The sequence below is a fragment of the Rhinatrema bivittatum genome, chromosome 1 (assembly GCF_901001135.1).
Source record: "Rhinatrema bivittatum chromosome 1, aRhiBiv1.1, whole genome shotgun sequence".
NCBI lineage: Eukaryota > Metazoa > Chordata > Amphibia > Gymnophiona > Rhinatrematidae > Rhinatrema > Rhinatrema bivittatum.
The window spans coordinates 480,517,015-480,539,146 of record NC_042615.1 but is presented as its reverse complement, the minus strand read 5'-3'; the positions used below and the strand labels follow the sequence as shown (position 1 = coordinate 480,539,146).

The window sequence follows — 22,132 nt, the reverse complement described above, 5'->3', positions numbered from 1 at the left end:
TGTCATCTAAGAGTTGGAAGTTGATAATCACCTCCTACAGATAGAGACTGAATAGCAGCTAGGCAAGGGACATCTGCAATATGGTCATAGACATTTTCTCTCAGACTGGTTGCATGCAAACAAGCAAGCCAGCACACATGCCCCAATGGCAGCCACCAACGTTATTGCCACAGTAATGAGCACTTCATAAACCAAATAGACTATATGCCACTCACACTCATCAGCATTGTCAACCTCCTTATGCACTAAGGGAGGCCAGGATCTAAGGAGTCCATGAGGGACTTCATCATCTTAATAAATTCATGTAGTACATAAGAACATAAGATATGCCATACTGGATCAGACCAAAAGTACATCAAGCCAGTATCTTGTTTCTAACAGTGGCCAATCCAAGTCATAAGTACCTAGAAAGTACTAAAGCATTAAATAGATCCCAAGGTACTAATGCTAGTAACAAGCAGTGGCTATTCCTTATTGATTAATAGCAGTTTATTAACTTCTCCTCCAGGAACTTACCCAAACCTTTTTTAAACCCAGCTATACCAACTGCCTTATCCACATCCTCTGGCAATGAATTCCAGAGTTTAACACTAGGTTAAGTGAAAAAGAATTTTCCCTGATTTGTTTTAACTATGCTATTGTTAACTTCATGGCATACCTCCTAGTCTTTCTATTATCTGAAAAGTAAATAACCAATTCACATTTATCCATTCAAGTCCTTTCATGATTTTGTAGCCATATACAACTGGTAAACCACTATATGGGAGCTCATAATTGAACCCTGAAAAACTTTCCCGAAGGTGTATCTAGTACCTTGTGGGATGTTAGAAATCTCCCTGTTTTCTTCACCCTCTTTATAGCTGACTCCACCACTATTAAACAATGTAGGAGTTGTACCACACCAAAAACAGTAAAGGATCGATCCCTATATTTCAGATCCAACTTCCTGGTCACTGGCAGGCATGTGATGGGATTCTGCCGCATCCTGGACTGAAGGTGTTATGTCACTCTGTATACTGGGATTGCTTCTGAATCCAATATCATACAGAAGCAAACCTTGCACATAAGCAAGTACTCAGTTAAACTGGTGCAGGAAAGAACATATAGTCCCATTGAAGATTCAAAAAAGTGATTTATTTAAATTCAGAGGATCACTGTTCATCTAAATGATCAGGCAACTCCATTCAAAATGCAATCGGGAAAGTTTAAAGTCCCCCGACACGGTCCGTGTTTCGCGAAAGCTGCATCGGGAGGGACCACAGCATATTATAATCTACAATAAAATAACATTTATGAGCAATAGGACAAACAGGGCTGCGAATATAAAGTGTAAAAAGGATGTTGTTATAACATAAGAGTTTGAAACTCCATTTTGAATGGAGTTGCCTGATCATTTAGATGAACTGTGATCCTCTGGATTTAAATAAATCACTTTTTTGAATCTTCAATGGGACTATATGTTCTTTCCTGCACCAATTGCTTCTGAATCCCCCATGGGCTCTAGGAGTTGCAGACGGTTAAAATCCTCTATTTTCGGATCTGCTTCCTTCCTAACATTAATATTTAATTCCTCTGCCAATTTATCTAGGAGCCTGGAGTAGCAGAGGTCCTCAAGGGATGAAGACAGCTGTTGCAAATCTGACAACAGATCCAAAAGACTCCCCTTTAACCTTCCTCTAATCCAGGTAAAGGGGAAACACTGATAAATGATAATGAAGAGGGTGACAAAAATTAAGACCATTGTCACCTTGGAGGGGAAATGTCTCGGAGAATCAAGAAAGGTTGTCTAAATTTTCTGCAGTCATCGGAATCAGTGTAAAACATACACTGAAGAGCATGTATACTTAAGGGAGTTCTTTAGCCCTTGCCTGACAGTTGGTTAGTTCTTGCCAGGGTTAGGGTTAGGGTTAGAGTGGCAGATTTCATTAGTGAATTCTTCTTTGCAAAATGTTTTTCCATCAAGTTTAAAATGGTCTATTATTTCACCATTGCTTAAGAAAGCTCAACTAGACCCCTCTTGTGAAAATTATCTCCTATCGCTCATTTGCCTTTTATGACAAAAACGTTTGAGAAAGTTGAATCTTCCCAATTTCTAATTTTTTGAAAAGAATGGGCCGTTTAGCAGATATTCAGTCTGGATTCCAACTAGGTTATAATAGAGATACCAGAACACCCTCTATCGGATGATGGTTTATGATATTTGGATGTGGATAAATTGGTGATATTAGATTTATCTACTGCTTTTGACTTGGTGGATTTTGATATATTAATTGGAAGATGCTGGTAGGTAGGTTTGGGGTTTCAAGCTATTGACTGGATTTCTTCTCTCTTACATGATAGGTTTCAAATGATACACATGGAAGATTATTCGATGCTGGAGAAAGTACAATGTGGGGTGTTAATATATTTATGCAGGCCCTGGCAAATTTATTTCAAGAGTTAGGGATCAGGGAGTATGTGTACATTGATCATACCCAGTTTTTAATATCAGTAGAGGATTTAGGGGAAGCACTAGGGCGATTAAACTATTGTTTGAACAGAGTTGAGGAATGGCTGCAAGGTAGCCACCTAATATTAAATATGTAAAAACCAAGATATTAGATATAAAGTGAGGTTTTGAGAATTTTCAGGTCATGCCATTGCAACCAAAGATAGGAAAACAGGTAGTTCTGATTTCATCCAAAGTGAGAAGCGGTTTAGGATGTGGCTTTCTCTATGGAAGCCTTTGTGAATCAGACCTGTAAGAAGGGTCACCTGCAGCTTAAGAGAATTTGACAACTGAAACCCTTTTTGGATAATGTTGCAAGTTATTGTGGTGTTATAACTAAATCAGAACAGTGCTGCATGGCTGGTCTGTGAGAAGGACAGGGCATCTCCTTTATTTGCCGTGTTGCGCTGGCTTCTGGTTGCTGAAAGGGTGAGTACTGTGTTACTTGCAATGACTTTCACTGTGTCTGTTTTAATGGTAGGATGGCTGGTGCCATCTTGTGCTCCTACCATGTGACAGGGGCTGACCAATGGCACCGGTAGCCCCTGTCACATAGTAGATCAAAGGCTATCGGCGCCATTTTGAATACCAGCAGCCAAGGGTGTGAGTGCAGGAGATGGCTCCCAGACCCCCCGCTGGACCACCAGGGAGTTTTGGTAAGTCTTGGGGGGGGGGGGGTCCTGGAGGGTGGGGGGTTGTAGTTAATTTAATTTTAGCCGGGAAACGAATAAGAATTAACGTATAAACATATCGGGGGGCCCCCTTGCTGAATGCAACGTATCTGCCCCCCGACGAATACGAATCCCGAATGCAACGTATGGCGTCCCTCTGCACATCCTACTACTCTTTAGTTTGTCAATCTGGCCTACTACATCTTCCAGGTTCACAGTGATTTGGTTCAATTTGTCTGACTTATCACCCTTGAAAATCATCTCTAATTGTGCTTTTACAGCAGCAGCCCCTCTGGCCTGGAATAATTTACCAGTGTTGCTAGAAATGAACTAAGTTGTATGAAATTTCGTACATTTCTTAAGGCCCATTTGTTTTCTTCCCAGTTTCCAAGGGGACAACCAGTTAGGTTGATTCAGGATTGGCTTTTGATGCTGTGGATAACTGGGATTATGATTTGGTGAGTGATGGGATCTTGGGGAGGGGTGGCAGAGCTAGCTGGCAGCTGGTAGTGTGTCTAGTTATGTTATATCATTTGGTAATAGGGTTTTTTTTGGGGGGGGGGTTTATTTCTGCATTTACATAATGAACTCAAGCAAACACTTAAAGGGTAATACATATTACTGCAAACAATACACAAAAAGAAACAGAAAAGAAGGAAAAAGATAATATATATAAATATCACAATTCTAACAAGCCCACAATTGGGATCCAAGATTTACAATATCCAGAGGAAAGTCTATATAGACAACATGATAATGAGCGAGGAATGGCGGCATATTAAATTATAGAGGTCAAGTTGCAACATTTATGGAGCTCCTAAAACAGAAACCAGAGATGAGCTAAGCTGACACCCTTCTTTATTAGATAGAAAAGATATTAATAGAAAGGGTTGAAAAAACAGGTAGGAAACCCCCTGATGTTTAATCATACACTTACATTGAAATTTTAATATAAATAACAACCCTAGCTCTAAAACCTTGGGCCGTAACATCAAAAACTGACATCTTCTCCTTTGCGTTTGCTTTGATAGATCTGGAAATATTTATTTATTTATTTATTTAAAGAGTCTTCTATACTGATGTTAGTCGAAATATTTGAACTTTATGATTAAAAAATAGTTCTGTACGATGAGCAAAATATTTTTTTTAAAGATCCATTCTCTGTCAGTTTCAAGCAGGAAAGTGACTATCGAGGTGGAAGATGTTGCCACATTATCTTCTGATGATTCCAAAACTGAAGATATATCCAACTTTGGTGGTATTTCAGGAGTTACTAATACATACAAATTGTTACTCTGAAGAGAACTTTTCTTTAATGGTGGAATATAGTTTATCTTAGAAATTATAGGAAGAGTAGACTCTGGGATTTTGAGTATTTACAGCAGGTATCTCCTCCACAAATCTCTTGGTGGTATATGCGGAGCTTTAGGAAAGTTAATACAGCATAGATTGTTTGCTCTGATTTGATTCTCCAGTTTTAACTGGAGTGTTTGGTTTTATTTTATTAAAGCACGTTGAGTATTGGAATTACTGTCCAAGTTAGTTTTAAAAGACTCCAACACAACTTTCTGTTCTCCTGTATCCTTTTCAACAATATTTAACTGAGTGTCCAGGTCTTTAACAGTAGCAGTAACAGAATTAAACTGAACAGTAATATTTAAACTCAGAGTATGAATAGCTTCCTAAATTGTCTCAAAGTTGAAAGATTGAGGTCTTACCAAGTCAAAGGTTTGAGAAAGTGGTTGTTCAGCTGGGCTTTCAACTGCCTGTTGTATACCAGCTCCTGCAGCAACTTTCCCAGAGTTCCCAGCTATCACAATTGGGGCTGAGAGGCCTTCCCTCAGTGCTACGGGATCTGGGGGAGATTCAATGAAGGCGCCATTCTCCAACGCCTCCACATCTCAATGTGGCTGCTGGGTATGTATCTCAGCGAGGTTAACGGGTGGAGACCTCTTTTCTGGGGATAATGATGTTACCAACTCAAGGACTGGTTCGGGCTCCTCTTCCACCGATTCCCGGCTAGCGAGGAAACTCTCGGTCTAAGTGCCATCTGTTGAATGAGGGCGTCCATAGACCCACTGACGGAATAGGAGAGAGAGCATCTGAAACCAACCGCTCTGTTGCCCTTCTCTTGCGGGCAGAATGAGACATTCGTAGGCAAATTAAAAACTGGAGAGACGCTACCACTCGCCTCACTACGGCGCAATCTTGGATACTGGTAACTGGTTTTTGTACTGGATTTTATTATGTATGTTAAATCTGTAAACCACTTCTATTGTACATTTTACTGGTTATGCAGTATGCACAATTCTTAAATAAAATAAAATAAATAAATGCTGACCTAGCCAAACCCTCATCATTGTCCTATGACTCAGGGTGGGACTCCGGAAACTGTAAGTGAAAACTTGCTCAACTGGTGAGGACTAACCCCCATGGCCGACAACTCTTGCATAGTACTAGATTGTGGACTGAAGCTGGTAGGTGGCTCCTGTTTGAAGAAATACTTCAACCCATTTGTGATAGAAGAGGCTCCAGTATACCTCTCCTTTCTTCAGAAGCCAGGAAGACAATGAAATTCTTCAACTCAGAGATCTATTTCAATGACTGCTGTGGTCTTTGGGCCAGAGTTGGAGAAGAGACATTCTCCTCAGAGACCCAAATAGGATCCTTTTCTGTCTGTTGTAGAACCACATCTCGGTAATAGCAACAATATCCAAGCCAGCATCCACCACTAGGGCCTGCTGGCCTAGAATTTTTCTGCTCATAGTTTTCCAGCTATCCTTTCTTGGCTTGCTGCTTTTCAAGACTTCCTTTTTTGGTCCATTTGCTTAGGAGTAGACTATACAGCTGATTAATCTTTTTTAATTTCTACATCCACTTCCTATATTTGTATTTGTTGGGGGTGAAATTCCAAGTCCATTTTCTTCCTTCTGTCACCCCCATCCTTTAGTTTAAATGCCTGATGACATATGACCTGAATTTCTCACTTAGGATCCTTTTTCCTTCAATGGACAGATGTAGGCCACCTTTACCATATAACCTTTTACTGTTCCATACACAGCCCCAGCTCCCTATGTATCTAAAATTGTCTTCTTTACACCATGTTTTCAGCCATGTATTAAAGTTGTCTATTTGGTTTAGTCTTTCCTTTGCCTTTCCATGAGTGAACATTTTAGAAAAGGCAATGGTCTTCACCATATGTCCTATCTGCTTCCCCAGAACCTGGAAATCTTTTTGAAGTGCTTGAATGCTATTTCGAGCAAGGTAATTTGTCTCCAAATAGATGACAACATTGATTGTATAGTCCTTGTTTTCTTCTTTGAATCCCTAGTGGCTAGAGTATGGAAATGTCAATTTTAGGTGTAACATTTCTGCATGGGGTAACCTGCACAGAGCAGCAGTTACTACCATTAACAAATGGAGGTAACAAATGGGGGTAAACAGTAGGAGGTAAGCACATATTACATATTATATGACTATAGACAAAGACTCAAATGGTCCATCCAGTCTGCCCAACAACCTGTTCCATGCAGGTTACCCTCATTTGTTAATGGTAGTAACTGCTGCTCTGTGCAGGTTACCTCATGCAGAAATGTTACAGCTAAAATTGACACAATTTATCGTATTTCTTCATTTCCATCCTCTAGCCACTAGGGATTCTCTGTTTATCCCATGTGCTTTTGAACTCTGTTACCTTACTTGTCTTCAGCACCTCCTCCGGAAAGTCATTCCATGCATCTACCACCCATTTTGTGAAGGTACATATCTCCTGACTTTGTTCCCGAGTCCACAGTCTTAGAGTTTCATATCATGACCCCTGGTTCTACAGCTTCCTTTTCAAAAAAAAGAAAGATCTAATTCTTGTGTATCATTTATACCTTTAAGGTATTTTAAAAGTCTGTATCAAATCTCACCTGTCTCCCCTCTCCTTCAGGGTATATATATTTAGGTCCTCCAGTCTCATTTGTAGACCCAACACCATCTTAGTTGCCCTTCTCTAGACCACTTCCATCCTGTCTCTATCCTTAATGAGATATGGTCTCTGAACCAAACACACTACTCCAGTGTAGGTGATAGTGTGTCTGTATAGGTCTTTGATGGGGCCTGCTGGTTATGCCTCTCTTTGTGTGCAGCCCCGCATTCCTCTGGCCTTAGCCACCACCTTGTTACATTACTTCACTATCTTCAGACTGTCAGACATTATCCAACAACTTCTCCCTTAGGCCTATAGAAGGGTTTGGGGGAATCGAGCAGGCTTCCCGGAGCTCTGAGCAGCTTTGTTGTGCTGGGGGGATAGCTTGTGTGTTGGGGGTCTGTGTGGGCTTGTTGTATTATAAAGGCAGTGGAACAATCAGAATCTATTATGTCAGAGGGGTTGCCAAAGAGGTTAACACTGGGACTGCATGTTGCAGGGCTTGCCAGCTAGCTTTTCCCCTACCCCTCCCCCAGCACAATTCACTTTTTCATAAATACATGGCTATGATAAAGTTAATGTCCTTTAGTGTACAGGATATGAGTTTAGAAAGTCATTATCCCTAATATTTAAATCATCTGCTTGAGTTTAATTTGTTCTTGAATCACATAGCAGCAGCAGCAAAGTTTGTGGTACCCTACCAACAAACGGTCACCCTATGCCCCTGGGAGAAAGAGAAATGAGGCTGAAGAGGTGGGCTTTAAGGTTGCTCTCCTCCATCATATTCTGTATTTCTATGGCACCTATGTTCCGTGGTATTTGCCAGGGACACAGATCCAAAGCAAACTGAGGACCGGGCAGATAAGCATATTGCCTACAATGGTCCGACATTTTAAAAGTCATTCATCATGGAGTCAAGTATTGTCTAAAAAAGTTGTTTCAACTAGCCGACTTTCTTCATCTGATTAGGTTGTAAACTCACATATTAATAAACAAGAAAAACATAACTGCTTCACCTACCCACAAGAGCCTTCCCTCCAAAAAAAAGAAAAAATAGAAACCTTCACAGAGATGTTACATCTTGTTTTACTGCATGAATACCAATGCAGAGAAACATGATGCAATCATGTCATGCTAAACCAAGACCTCATCAAGCATACCACACAATTTGGTTTGCGCATTAAAACAGCACTAATGGCATTATCATATACATAGCAGCAAATAACAGGTTTCCCACCACAATCAACAACCAACACAAAGGAGTCAGGATAAAAATAAATAATAAAATAAAATAGATATGCAAGGACGGTTGAAGTTAAGGCTAAATAAACCCAGCCATTTATTGAAGGATCAGATATAATTGAAACATAATTACATAATTGACATAAGAGTGGTACAAAAATGGACTCTGCAATGTAAAACATACAATACAAATTAAATCACATACAATGATAATATATCCTTATATGTGGTTTAATTTGTACATTAGCTTTATACTGAGGAATCTATTTTTGTATCATTCTTATTTCAAATATATAATTATGTTTTAGTTGTATCTGACTCTTCAATAAATGGTTGAGTTTATTCAGTCTTCACTTAATCTGTCTTTGTATATTTCTTTATTTAATTTTACATCTTTATTATTTATCTTCATCCTGCTCCTTTGTGACATTATCATACAATTCGCCAGGGCTGGAAAAATGTAAGAAAATCTTAGGCACCAGCAGAAAAGTTTTAGGAACCAGGCAAAGAAAGCAAATGCCGGTCCTTGAGCACCACAAGTTTATCTGGTTTTCTGAACAGCCAAATTATGCAAATAAACCTAGATTTTTAGTCAAATGTATACAAATACATACCAAATCTTCACTGTGGAAATCCTAAGAAAAGAAATTCTAAAATCTGCCCTGCCTGTGGCACTAGAGCATCAGATTCTCCACCCCTAAGCAAGGGAGAGGCCGATCAACGCCCCCCCCCCCTACTGCCATCTCTCTCCCCACAGTGCTCCTCTTTCTCTCTCCAAATAATTTCTCTTCCCTCCAGCCATCCCATTTCTCCCACGGTGGTCTCCTTTCCTCCACCCATCCTATCTCATGCCACATTGCTCCTTTCTTCTCAGCCCATCTTTGCCCATGATATCCTTTGCCCTCATCCCTCTCCCATCTATTTATCTCCTTTCTCAAATTTCCCCTTCCTCCCATTGTACTTCCTCTTCTACAACAGGAAGTCAAAAGGCCCACAGCACAAAAGCACATGCTTTTGGTCCCCACAGTCTCCGCCCACTTCTGCAATTCCTGCTTAGAAAGAAAAATGCATGCATATATACTGGTCATACATCTGAAGACACAGAAAGGGTTGGGGCTAATTCAATCCTCCTTGTATCTTCTGAGAAAGGAACTACATAGGAGGGGAGAGCACAAGGAGATGAAGGGGACATACACCCTTCTCTTCTGCACTGCTAGCCTCTCAATTTTATTCCTGCAGCAGCATGGAGCCTGGGAGAAGCTGGCCCCGAAGTGTGGAGCAAGAGAGGGGCGGGCCCCGAAGTGTGGTGCAGGAGAGGAGCGGGGCCTGTAGTGTGGTGCAGGAGAGAAGCGGGCCCTGTAGTGTGGTGCAGGAGAGGAGCGGGGCCCTGTAGTGTGGTGCAGGAGAGGAGCGGGCCCTGAAGCATGGTGCAGGAGAGGAGCGGGGCCTGTAGTGTGGTGCAGGAGAGGAGCGGGGCCCTGAAGCGTGGTGCAGGAGAGAAGCGGGCCCTGTAGTGTGGTGCAGGAGAGGAGTGGGCCCCAAAGTGTGGTGCAGGAGAGAAGCGGGCCCTGAAGTGTGGTGCAGGAGAGGAGCGGGCCCCGAAGTGTGGAGCAAGAGAGGAGCGGGCCCCGAAGTGTGGTGCAGGAGAGAAGCGGGCCCCGAAGTGTGGTGCAGGAGAGAAGCGGGCCCTGTAGTGTGGTGCAGGAGAGAAGCGGGCCCTGTAGTGTGGTGCAGGAGAGGAGCGGGCCCTGTAGTGTGGTGCAGGAGAGGAGCGGGCCCTGTAGTGTGGTGCAGGAGAGAAGCGGGCCCTGTATGGTGCAGGAGAGGAGCGGGCCCCGAAGTGTGGTGCAGGAGAGGAGCGGGCCCTGTAGTGTGGTGCAGAAGAGGAGCGGGCCCTGAAGCATGGTGCAGGAGAGGAGCGGGGCCTGTAGTGTGGTGCAGGAGAGGAGCGGGCCCTGAAGCATTGTGCAGGAGAGGAGTGGGGCCTATAGTGTGGTGCAGGAGAGGAGCGGGGCCTGAAGCGTGGTGCAGGAGAGGAGCAGGCCCTGAAGCATGGTGCAGGAGAGGAGCGGGGCCTGTAGTGTGGTGCAGGAGAGGAGCGGGCCCTGTAGTGTGGTGCAGGAGAGGAGCGGGGCCTGAAGCATGGTGCAGGAGAGGAGCGGGGCCTGAAGCATGGTGCAGGAGAGGAGCGGGGCCTGTAGTGTGGTGCAGGAGAGAAGTGGGCCCTGTAGTGTGGTGCAGGAGAGAAGTGGGCCCTGTAGTGTGGTGCAGAAGAGGAGCGGGCCCTGAAGCGTGGTGCAGGAGAGGAGCGGGGCCTGTAGTGTGGTGCAGGAGAGGAGCGGGCCCTGTAGTGTGGTGCAGGAGAGGAGCGGGGCCTGAAGCGTGGTGCAGGAGAGGAGCGGGGCCTGTAGTGTGGTGCAGGAGAGAAGCGGGCCCTGTAGTGTGGTGCAGAAGAGGAGCGGGCCCTGAAGCATGGTGCAGGAGAGGAGTGGGGCCTGTAGTGTGGTGCAGGAGAGGAGCGGGCCCTGAAGCATGGTGCAGGAGAGAAGCGGGCCCTGTAGTGTGGTGCAGGAGAGAAGCGGGCCCTGTAATGTGGCGCAGGAGAGAAGCGGGACCTGTTGCCTGATGCAGAGGGAGAGAAGTGAATTCTGCAACAGCTGAAAGGCTTTTCCCTGGCACCTAGCAGGGGGAACTCCACTGGCCCCAAAGGTGGCTTCTCCTCCTCTTTCTCTCTTAGTCCTGAAGCAGAGCACAAAGGTGCCGGTACAGTGTACCAGACCACCCCACTTTGGGCTTACGTTGTCAGCATGAAAATTTTAGGCACTTGTGCAACTGAAAATGTCAAGTCTCACATTCGGTAATAAAATGCAGACCATATTACATAAATAAGAAGAGAGAGGATGAAGCTTTGAGGCTGTGCCATCATCAAACAATGACTTCCTTTGTCTGAGAGAATCCTGCTGAACTCTACATCACCAGACGGCCCTTTCACAGGAATTCCACTTAGAACATTATCTTTTTGAAATGCTGGAACACAACAGACAAAAGGTGGCCACTCAGGGTTTGTTACAATACTTTATTTATGAGAGTCATACAGCAAAACTCTAGGCTCTGAAAGCGACTTTTTTAATAGAATCTTCATAGGCCTATCAGTTTCAGAGCAGCAATGAACTTGTACACTAAGGGACAAACAAGCCAATTAACTGAACTATTTCCCACATCGAGGAATGACTAATTCCCTCTGCTCTGCCTTAACCCAGAAGATAGCACCCTAGCAATGTAACTGTCAGAGGGCACTTTGGGGACGTCTGCATCCACAGACAGTGCTACCCTCTTAGTTTCCACTGGTCAACCAAACCTGTTTCAGGCATGCCCTGGCTGCTGCTGCTGCTGTCCCTCTAAATTTATTGCTGACCTGCTGGGTCAAGTTTTCTGTTTCAAGCACACCCTGCTTGGCACAACCCTTCTACATAAGTGGCTAAGCTGCCAATAGTTTCCAAGAGCAGCAAAAGAGTGCACTTTAAGACAGGTGAACCCTTTCCTTCTCAGTTCTGATTCCTTTTTGCTTCCCCAGCTCCACCAGAGGCTTGGCCTGTCCAGACTCCCTCTAAGTCACTCACCCTTGCTGACACCTGGCTCCACTGGCTAGAGTCTGCCCCCCTTCCTTTGCGAAGAGTTCTCTGCTGTGCTGGCTTTTCAAATCGCCACCGCTTCTCTGCAACATGTGACTCATGGGATACCCGTCCGACCAACCACCGAAGACAACTCAATAGTCAAACTGGCTGCCACCAGCCCTGAAACTCCTACACCAATTGACTCTCTTCATTGACTCTTTTGGGCGGATTCCTGGCTGGCATGAAAAAAAAAAAAAAGGGGGACCATCTGATTTCATCTCTGATCAGGTGCACAGAAGCTCCTAAAGCAGCAATTACCTGCTTCTTTTAAAAGTTGAACCTGGAATAGGAAGGAAAATAAATTTGGCCTGGACAATTATGGCACAGAGCCAATTGTTTCTCTTAAAAAAACTTGTGGCCTTCTAAGTAAGCTTCTTATGTATGTAGAAGTCTGTAACTTCCCTCAAGAACAAAATATCAAAGCAGAGATGCCATACAGGGAGAGTAAAGTGAGGGGCAAGGCAAAAGATGAGAATGTAGCCTGCAGTTCCCTGGTCTTAGATCTGTAAGCAAACAGCAATTGTTCAGCAATGGGAAATGGAACAGATTTAGTCAAATGTTTTATTTTCTATATTTATTTTGCAATCTTTACAAATCAATTGTATAATTTATTTTTTTTTGGGGGGGGGGGGTTAGCTACCTTGGACACCATAAGAACATAAGAACATAAGAAAATGCCATACTGGGTCAGACCAAGGGTCCATCAAGCCCAGCATCCTGTTTCCAACAGTGGCCAATCCAGGCCATAAGAACCTGGCAAGTACCCAAAAACTAAGTCTATTCCATGTAACCATTGCTAATGGCAGTGGCTATTCTCTAAGTGAACCTAATAGCAGGTAATGGACTTCTCCTCCAAGAACTTATCCAATCCTTTTTTAAACACAGCTATACTACCTGCACGAACCACATTCTCTGGCAACAAATTCCAGAGTTTAATTGTGCGTTGAGTAAAAAAGAACTTTCTCCGATTAGTTTTAAATGTGCCCCATGCTAACTTCATGGAGTGTCCCCTAGTCCTTCTACTATCTGAAAGAGTAAATAACCGATTCACATCTACCCGTTCTAGACCTCTCATGATTTTAAACACCTCTATCATATCCCCCCTCAGTCGTCTCTTCTCCAAGCTGAAAAGTCCTAATCTCTTTAGTCTTTCCTCATAGGGGAGTTGTTCCATTCCCCTTATCATTTTGGTAGCCCTTCTCTGTACCTTCTCCATCGCAATTATATCTTTTTTGAGATGCGGCGACCAGAATTGTACACAGTATTCAAGGTGCGGTCTCACCATGGAGCGATACAGAGGCATTATGACATTTTCCGTTTTATTCATCATTCCTTTTCTAATAATTCCCAACATTCTGTTTGCTTTTTTGACTGCCGCAGCACACTGAACCGACGATTTCAATGTGTTATCCACTATGACACCTAGATCTCTTTCTTGGGTTGTAGCACCTAATATGGAACCCAACATCGTGTAATTATAGCATGGGTTATTTTTCCCTATATGCATCACCTTGCACTTTTCCACATTAAATTTCATCTGCCATTTGGATGCCCAATTTTCCAGTCTCACAAGGTCTTCCTGCAATTTATCACAATCTGCTTGTGATTTAACTACTCTGCACAATTTTGTGTCATCTGCAAATTTGATTATCTCACTCGTCGTATTTCTTTCCAGATCATTTATAAATATATTGAACAGTAAGGGTCCCAATACAGATCCCTGAGGCACTCCACTGTCCACTCCCTTCCACTGAGAAAATTGCCCATTTAATCCTACTCTCTGTTTCCTGTCTTTTAGCCAGTTTGCAATCCACGAAAGGACATCGCCACCTATCCCATGACTTTTACTTTTCCTAGAAGCCTCTCATGAGGAACTTTGTCAAACGCCTTCTGAAAATCCAAGTATACTATATCTACCGGTTCACCTTTATCCACATGTTTATTAACTCCTTCAAAAAAGTGAAGCAGATTTGTGAGGCAAGACTTGCCCTGGGTAAAGCCATGCTGACTTTGTTCCATTAAACCATGTCTTTCTATATGTTCTGTGATTTTGATGTTTAGAACACTTTCCACTATTTTTCCTGGCACTGAAGTCAGGCTAACCGGTCTGTAGTTTCCCGGATCGCCCCTGGAGCCCTTTTAAATATTGGGGTTACATTTGCTATCCTCCAGTCTTCAGGTACAATGGATGATTTTAATGATAAGTTACAAATTTTTACTAATAGGTCTGAAATTTCATTTTTTAGTTCCTTCAGAACTCTGGGGTGTATACCATCCGGTCCAGGTGATTTACTACTCTTCAGTTTGTCAATCAGGCCTACCACATCTTCTAGGTTCACCATGCAGTTAGGCCACTGTGCATGGCGGGAGTCTTTCTTTCACCGCTCTGTTCTTGATGCAGGCTTTTATAAATAAAAGGAGAAATTCACCTTCTCTAAAATTGAACAAGGTACGATTAGAGCAACAATACTTGTCACTGAAATCTTTGGGTTTTTCCTTCCGATTTATATTTTGGTTCTTGAATAGGATTGCGAAAGCATTTCCGTAACATCGAAGAGCGAGCGGCCATGCCTCGTCAGAAGCTAGAGACAGGATCGCGCTGCAGCGGGGGAGGTGTCTGCAAGCAACCTGAGGACCTGCGAGTTCATTTCCAAAAGGGAGATTTCACGCGGAGCCTTTCCTTTTTTCCAACTCCACCAGCAAGCATGTCATAGGCACGGACATAGCCACGGACTTCGTTTGCACCTTTATCCATCTCATTAAGCCAAAGCTTAGCTGTGCGAGATGATGCACTCTACATGTCAGCTGCAGCAGGGGATGAACACTGGGACCGCTGCACGAGCTTAACTCCCGCCCTGACCCAGCCCTGCCCTTACACCTGCACAGGTGAAAGTGCATGCAGTGTGAAACGGTGCGTGTGTTTTACCCAGGAGGGGGGAGGGGGGAGGGGCAAGGCCATTTTATGCAGGTAAACACAACTTTACTCATGTAAAAAAAAAAAAAAAAAAGAAAGAAAAGAACTTTGAAAATTGTCCTCATAAAGTTTCTTCAGCAGTCCAAGCAGCTGACAGGTACATTCAAAATGAGGATCTGTCAAAAAGCAGGTGGGGACTGCTATGAAAGTAAAACCTACAGAATAAAATTTAGCAAACAAAAAACTGGAAATAATACACAGAGAAGCTGCCACAGAGTCATAAAACAAGCAAGCTATTTTGAGGACGTTCATTAGTGCTGTAGCTTTAATTTTTTTTTCATGAAAAGGAATAATGGATCTATTCATATACCTTGTTTTTAAAGTACACCTCTATTGGTAGAATGAAACCAGCATACCCAGATTCTTCTACTTTGTAGGGTGGGTCTTTGCACACTGCAAAACAAGAAAAGAAAAGAAAAATGTTTAGACATCTGATAATACAATGTAGAATTGGCCATATTCACCTTAAAATTAAAATAGTTTTAACTGGTGATCTTTTCTGCTTGCATATGTGTTTGCAGCAATTCTTTCCTAAAATAAGGGGGCTTACAATCCAGATGAAGATTTATATGCTTAAACCTCCCTTTAACCTTACTCAGATATACTTTGATACCTACCTGCTCAGATCTTCTTTTCGCCAATTTTATTTTTGAATGGGTTAATGTGGTGCTGAGCCACCCCCTCACGCAGGTAAATCTGGATCCATCTCTGGTTTTGCCCCCGCTGCAGGCTTGAACACATAGCTTAACTTTTCTCAGGGAGAGTCTGAGCCGTAACACCGTGCATGCAATGGAGCAAACGCAGAACTGGATCAGCCTTTTTGGGCTGACCTGGTCGTTGATGGCAAACCCTACATCGAGGGTGGCCAACTGCGATCCTCAAGAGCCGCAAACAGGCCTGGATTTCAGCAAATGCCTAAGGAATATGCATGAGACAGATCTGCACAGAACTGAGACAGCACATGCAAATCTCTCTCACGTATATTCATTGTGGATATCCCGAACGTCAGACCTGCTCGTGGCGCTTGGGGACTGGAATTGGCCGCTCCTGCCCGCAATGGTACTTTACTTCTCTTCCTACTGTGGTTCTAGTGGGAACCAGAGGACCAAAATTAGTTTACTGCTTTGTCCCTACTTCAGCAGATTATGTTTTAAGCACAAATTGGGTTTTCTATTTATGGCACAGATCCACTGCCGTATCATGCATGAAAAGACCATGCTTTGCAAAATCCACCTACTTGTTAAAAGTAAAATTTAAATGGAAACCTTAAACTTTATGCAGTCATGGTTTTAGTTTACTTTTTTGTCTTCACACACTTACACTGCACGGAAGATTTCTACACCGGCTTTGCTAAGGCCATTTTTCCTCTCCATAGCCTGCTTTACACCTAACAAGTGAGCAGCGCCTGAACATCCGCTCATGAGCAACAGACAGATCAAAAAGGGGTTTTCAACTAGAAGAGCCGCTTCGGCAGTGCACAGGTACTGAAAAGAAAACATTTGCAAAGGTACTTCGGGTTCCATAAAAGCAGCTGTCAAGAAGGGTAAATGGCACACCCAAGCCGTAAAGAGTTAACAAAAGTTAAATACTGATCAGTTGCACCAGCCACTGCTATTCTTCTCCAAGGAAAATGTTTGCTTTTCTTTTGTGTCCTTACATTAAAGACCACAGGATATCACATCTATAAATATGAAGAGGGTTGGTTTGTTTGTTTTTTGTTTTTTTTTTCAACTTATCTACAGGTCGGCCTGAATTATAGGATCTGCCATGGAACAGCAGTGAAGCTGCAGGGTAATTAAGATCCATTTAAAATATCTGCCACCATTAATAATAACTGCGCACGTTAGGTGGTTTTAAAATTCTAGGTGACTGCTGATGGAGGCTTTAATGAGGATAAGCTACGAGAGAGAGAGAGAGAGAGAGACTAAATGAATTCCCTGAGAAGTCCCTCTTGATGGAGAGGTTTTATTTATGTGACTCCAGTGATCTTTGACCATGCAGGTGTGGAGGTTTCATTAGCCTGAGGCCTAGTTCAGAAGTGGGAGGGGTTTGAAGAAATTGTTTGTCCAGATGGGAGTGATGAAACCTTTAACGCTAAAATCCCAAGAATAGCCCAGCACCCATACATGCTGATGCTCTCTCTGCCTTCACTTCCTTTTGGACATGTGACAAAGGAACATGGTAAATAATGAATTGGTATTTAAATATTAAGCCAAGTAATTCCTTACGTTTTCTTTTTCTAAGCACCGAATGGAAACTGTCTGCAAGTATTTATATATATTTATTTTTTTTTTTTTAATATTCTGCTTTTCACACTTTTTTCAGTACTTCAAAATGGATTACATTCAGAGACTGTAGGTGTTATATAAGAACATGAGACTTTTCATGTTGGGTAAGACCAAGAGTCTATTGAGCTCAGCATCCTGTCTGACAGTGGCCAATTCAGATAACCAGCAGTAACCCAGCAGATCCAATCCTTGTTGCTCGCTCCCAGGAATTAAGCGGTGGTTTTCCCTACGTCATCGTGGCTAACAGTTATTTATGGAGTTTTCCTCCAGGAACCTGTCCAAACCCCTTTAAACCCCACTATACCAGATGCCTTCACCCCATCCTCTGGCAACACATTTCAAAGCTTGCTTTTGTGCTGAGTGAAAACAATTCTTTCCACTAGTGTGTGTTTTGTATCTGTTACCAGTTAATTTCATGGGGTTGTCTCCTGGACCTAGTACTATTTGAAAGAGTAAATAGCTGCTCCCTATTTATCGGTTCCCCTCTGCTCATGATATTATAAACCTCTATCATACCCCCTCTCTCCCTTATACAAGCTTATGAGTCTCAACCTGTTTAACCTTTCTTCATAAGGGAGCCATTCCATCCCCTTTATTAGTTTTCTTACCCTCTTTTGCACCTTTTCTAGGTCTGCTTTATCATTTTTGACACAGGGCAACCAGAAATGCACACAATACTCAAGGTGCAGTCATGCCAATGATGTATACAAAGGTATTGTGATGTTCTCAATTTTGTTGTCCATTCCTTTCTGAATAATCCCGAAGGCAGGAGGAAGGGGGTTCTGGGGAGGAGCGTGCCATAGGGCAGGTCTAAGGTTAGCTGGATACTACTCCAGCTAACTCTAACTTATCCGGGTATATTCAGTGGCACTGCTGCACTGCTGAATATCCCGGTTAAGTTAGCCAGATGTGTGCATCCGGCTAACTTAACTAGCCGCTCAGCAGCTGAATATTTACCCCAGAACGTTTGCTGGATCATCAGAAGCAACTATCTTTGAACATCTACATCAGAAAGTCTTTTGTTGTCAACTTTAGTGGCGGGGGGTGGAAGGGAAACAGAATCAAAAAGTTACTTATAAAGGGACAAGAGTAACAGATAAGTATGAGAAAAAATAAGTGTGAAAGCTTGCTGGGCAGACTGGATGGACCGTTTGGTCTTCTTCTGCCGTCATTTCTATGTTTCTTATGAAACTAATGCTGAGCATCTTCACTCTCTCTTTGCAGGTGCAATTCTGGAGGCCACATCTCCAAAAGGGTTAGTATATGATACTGAATCGAGGAGCGGTAATCCGCAGGTTAGGGAGTATTTCTGCTACACAAGAAAAAATGATTATGTAGCAATTTTTCTAACTGCTCCTTATGATCTTTTTTTCTTCTCTGTCTTAATTGTGGCTTCTTTTCTGTGCCTGTCTCCTTTCTTTTTTCCTGAAAATCATCTTCTTGCCCTTTTGTTTTTTTTACTGACCTCTCCTTTCCTCTTTCCCAATACCTCTCCATTTTTCTCTTGCTCCACAACCCTTTTTTTTTCCTAGTCCCCCTTTCTCTCTCCAATGACCTCCCCCCCTTCCCTATTGTCTCTCTTCCTTCAGCCCTTGCTTCACAGCCTTCTCGTTTCCTCTCCCTTCAAAGTGTTTTCTTCCTTCCATGGGGGGGGGAGGGGGGCAGTGGAGTGTCGTGGCTTGAGCCTGAAGTGAGGGAATTCTCCATTCCCTCTTGCCCTCCAAATTCACTTACACCCTCCTCTCAGTCCCTTCCCTACCTCAATCTATCATTCACTTGTTTCCATCTCCCCTCTACCAACTTCATTCAGTTCTCTTCCCCATCCCCTCTCCCCATCACCTCTTATTCTTTTCACCTCCCTCCATTTTTCTCTCTTTGTCATTTCTTTTCTCTTCCCACATCTTCCCCTCTCCCCTTCCGTATGCTCCCTTTCAGATTTCCCCTTCCCTCTTCCACACTTCAGTCTTCTCTTCCATTGATCTTCTTCCAACTTTCCTTCTGTCAAAGATTCTCTTCTCTCTCTCATTTGACCCCTTCAAGATCCTCTCTTGCCCATCCCTGCCCTTTTTCAGGGTATTCTTCTCTCTCCCGCTCTTAGGACATATAGTCTGCATCTTCCCCCTCCTCTACTTTAGGTGCCTCTCCTATTAAGAACATAAGAAGTGCCATGCTAGGTCAGATCAAGGTTCATTGAACCCTGCTTCTTGTCTCCAACAGTGGCCAGTTTAGGACAAAAGTATTCCCTCAACCCTTCCTTTCAGGGTCCTTACCTCTCTTCCATAGCAGTCTCAGTAGAACCAGAAGGAGAGAGAAGAGTGCAACAAAAGGATCAGTGGGATGGAGAGGCAGTGAGCAGCAGTGGCAGGACTGGGAAGGATTGCAGATAATGGTGAGATCAGGAGAGGGCAGGGAGGTGGTTAACACTCAATGCAGGACCAGGAGAGGGGGATAGACAGCATCAACAATGGTGCTGGGAGGAGACCGAATATCAGAGATGGGGGGAGGGGCCGGGGGGTGACGGGTAAATGGAAGACAGCAGCAGTGGCATATGGAAAGGAGGAGGGAGGGCAGAAGTAGAGCAGCAGTACTGGAAGGGAGAACAGACAACAGTAGCACTATGTGGGAAGTAGCGAGCAGCATCGGAAAGGAGAATCAAGCAGGTGGTCAAAAGGAGGTGAACAGTAATACTGGTAGAGCGTGGCAAGCAGCAGCATAAGGAAGATGCGATATAGCAAACCCTGGCATCAGGATATAGCAAGCACAGTACTGGGAGATCAGGCAAGCAGCAGGCACAGGGTGAAAGTATACCTTAAGTACAAAGACACAGTGCTTGCTCATCATCCTTGCAGCCTTTTCTTCTCCCACAGTTTCCAATTTAAGAAGCGCCTGCTGGAGAAGATAAGCTACTAGGATCACCAGCAGATGCTAGGTAGATGGGTTCCACAAGAACTCTTCCACCTTCTCTTTCGATTTGCAGTTACAGCACATTTTTTGAGCTGAGATACCTGGAAATTTGCACCCTTCCACAGGAGGGAGACCAAAATGGTGTTAAAGATGGGGGAAAAATATGCCCTATGAGGAGAGGGGGAATGCAATAGGGACATTTAAATACCTCAATGGAATAAATGCACAAGAAGCAAACAAGTTCTAGAACAAGGGGTCTTGATATAGGGCTCAAAGAGGATAGCCTCAGGGGAAATATTAGAAAATATATTTTTACACAAAGGGTGGTGGATACATGTAATGGCCTCCCAAGAGAGGTGTACGTGACAAAAGTAGTATCTGAATTCAAGAAAACCTAGAACAAGCACTGAGGAGTCTTAACGCTGAGTGTAGTGAAGATAAGGTCAGAGATGAAGTAGAGTCTATACTATCACAAGAAGAAAGAAAAATGGGTATGCTAGCTGGGCTTTGTAGTCTATCTGCCATCGTAGTCTATGTTTCTGTGTTTCAACTGAACACAACATAGAAATATGTGGCACTTCCAGTAAAAAGATGTGAGCATGTTTACAGAGATTGCAAGAGCTATTCAAGCAAGGTGGCACTTTTGAGGGCATTATCAGCAGATCATTTCCTGCACTCTGACATAAGCACCTTCTCCTTGAGATGTGTAACTGAAGGGAAAAGACCCAAAAAACAAATCGGTAACCGATCCAGTGAGCTGTGTAGCAGTGACGACAATGAGAATCGGATAAAAGAATAAAGGGCTTTCTTTTATCCGATTCTCATTGTCGTCACTACTGAAGGGAAAAGGCCAGACCAGATGGCAAGGAAGCGACTACTGCTATTAGAGTATGAACTGTATTTGAAAGGACTTATTTTGTTTTTTAAAATACAGTACAGCTCTTGTTCTGCACTTTAGGGAATGTCATAACATTATATAAAACTCCCACAGAAGTGCATGATGGCTTTCTCTCATTTGAAGCAGAGGTCACAAATGGTACCTAGGGTGCTGTGGTAGATATGCCTCATGACAGACAAGCACTTGGCATCATTGGTAGTATCTGGGCATATGACTGTAACCACTCTTCATTTACTTTGGTAGTTAGACATCAAAGTGAAGTGGACCAGTATTAACATTTATCAAGTATGGTACATGGCCACATTTACTTAAGAGGGAAAATATTGTCAGTGTACAGAATTACCTTTAACTCATGTTTTTAGCTTCTCTTTTTTCATTTGCAAAGAAAAGTCAAGAAGTAAGGGAGGATCTGGAACTTGTTCCATTAACTACACAAGTTGCAAGATCTACTGCCCCGATAGCATGGAGCTCTGGCTAACAATCAAATCATATATCTCATGGAGACGTCTGTGAGACCTTTCGGGGTCTGTCATCCATCATAAGGGGCTTTGCTAGATTTATCCCATGAAATGGCATGACAGTTTCCTGACTTCTGCAGGAGTGTGCCCTGAACTGGATAAGGTTAAGAATACTGGCTTAATTATCTTTCAGCTGGGTTATTTAGATTGGCATTGCACAAATATGAATTGCAAAGTTGGATTTAGAGATAACGTTTATAAGCTGATTATCTTCCAAGACAGTGATTTGAGCTGTAAAACTAACAACTAAACCAAAAGAAAGAAAGAAAGAAATAGTTGTACTGTATTAAACTGTTTTTACTTATGCTGCTAAATAAATTAGTTGACTACTTCATAAAAGCGTCTAACTTCTCTCTAAAGGTTATGAATTCGTATACAAGGTTACTGGTTAAATCTAATAATCTACTGTGAGGTATTCACACCCAGATACGCCTGCACCATTAGAGGAGGCAAACAATTATGGATCTGCAAGCTAAAAACTGTATCTCCACTAGCTCTCAACCATGAGATTGATTGGTTTTTACTAATTTAGTTGCTGATGGGTTAACAGATTATTATGGAA

The 22,132-nt window shown here is 43.0% G+C and overlaps 1 protein-coding gene across 2 annotated transcripts in view; it reads right to left on the bottom strand.

Moving 5' to 3' along the window:
• Positions 1-22,132, bottom strand: part of MLLT3 (MLLT3 super elongation complex subunit) — a 476,339-nt gene that overhangs the window by 226,891 nt on the left and 227,316 nt on the right. For both annotated transcript variants that reach the window (XM_029606926.1, XM_029606935.1), the window contains exon 3: positions 15,273-15,355. In XM_029606926.1, the coding sequence (XP_029462786.1) occupies positions 15,273-15,355 (83 nt within the window). The remainder of the gene's footprint in view (positions 1-15,272; positions 15,356-22,132) is intronic.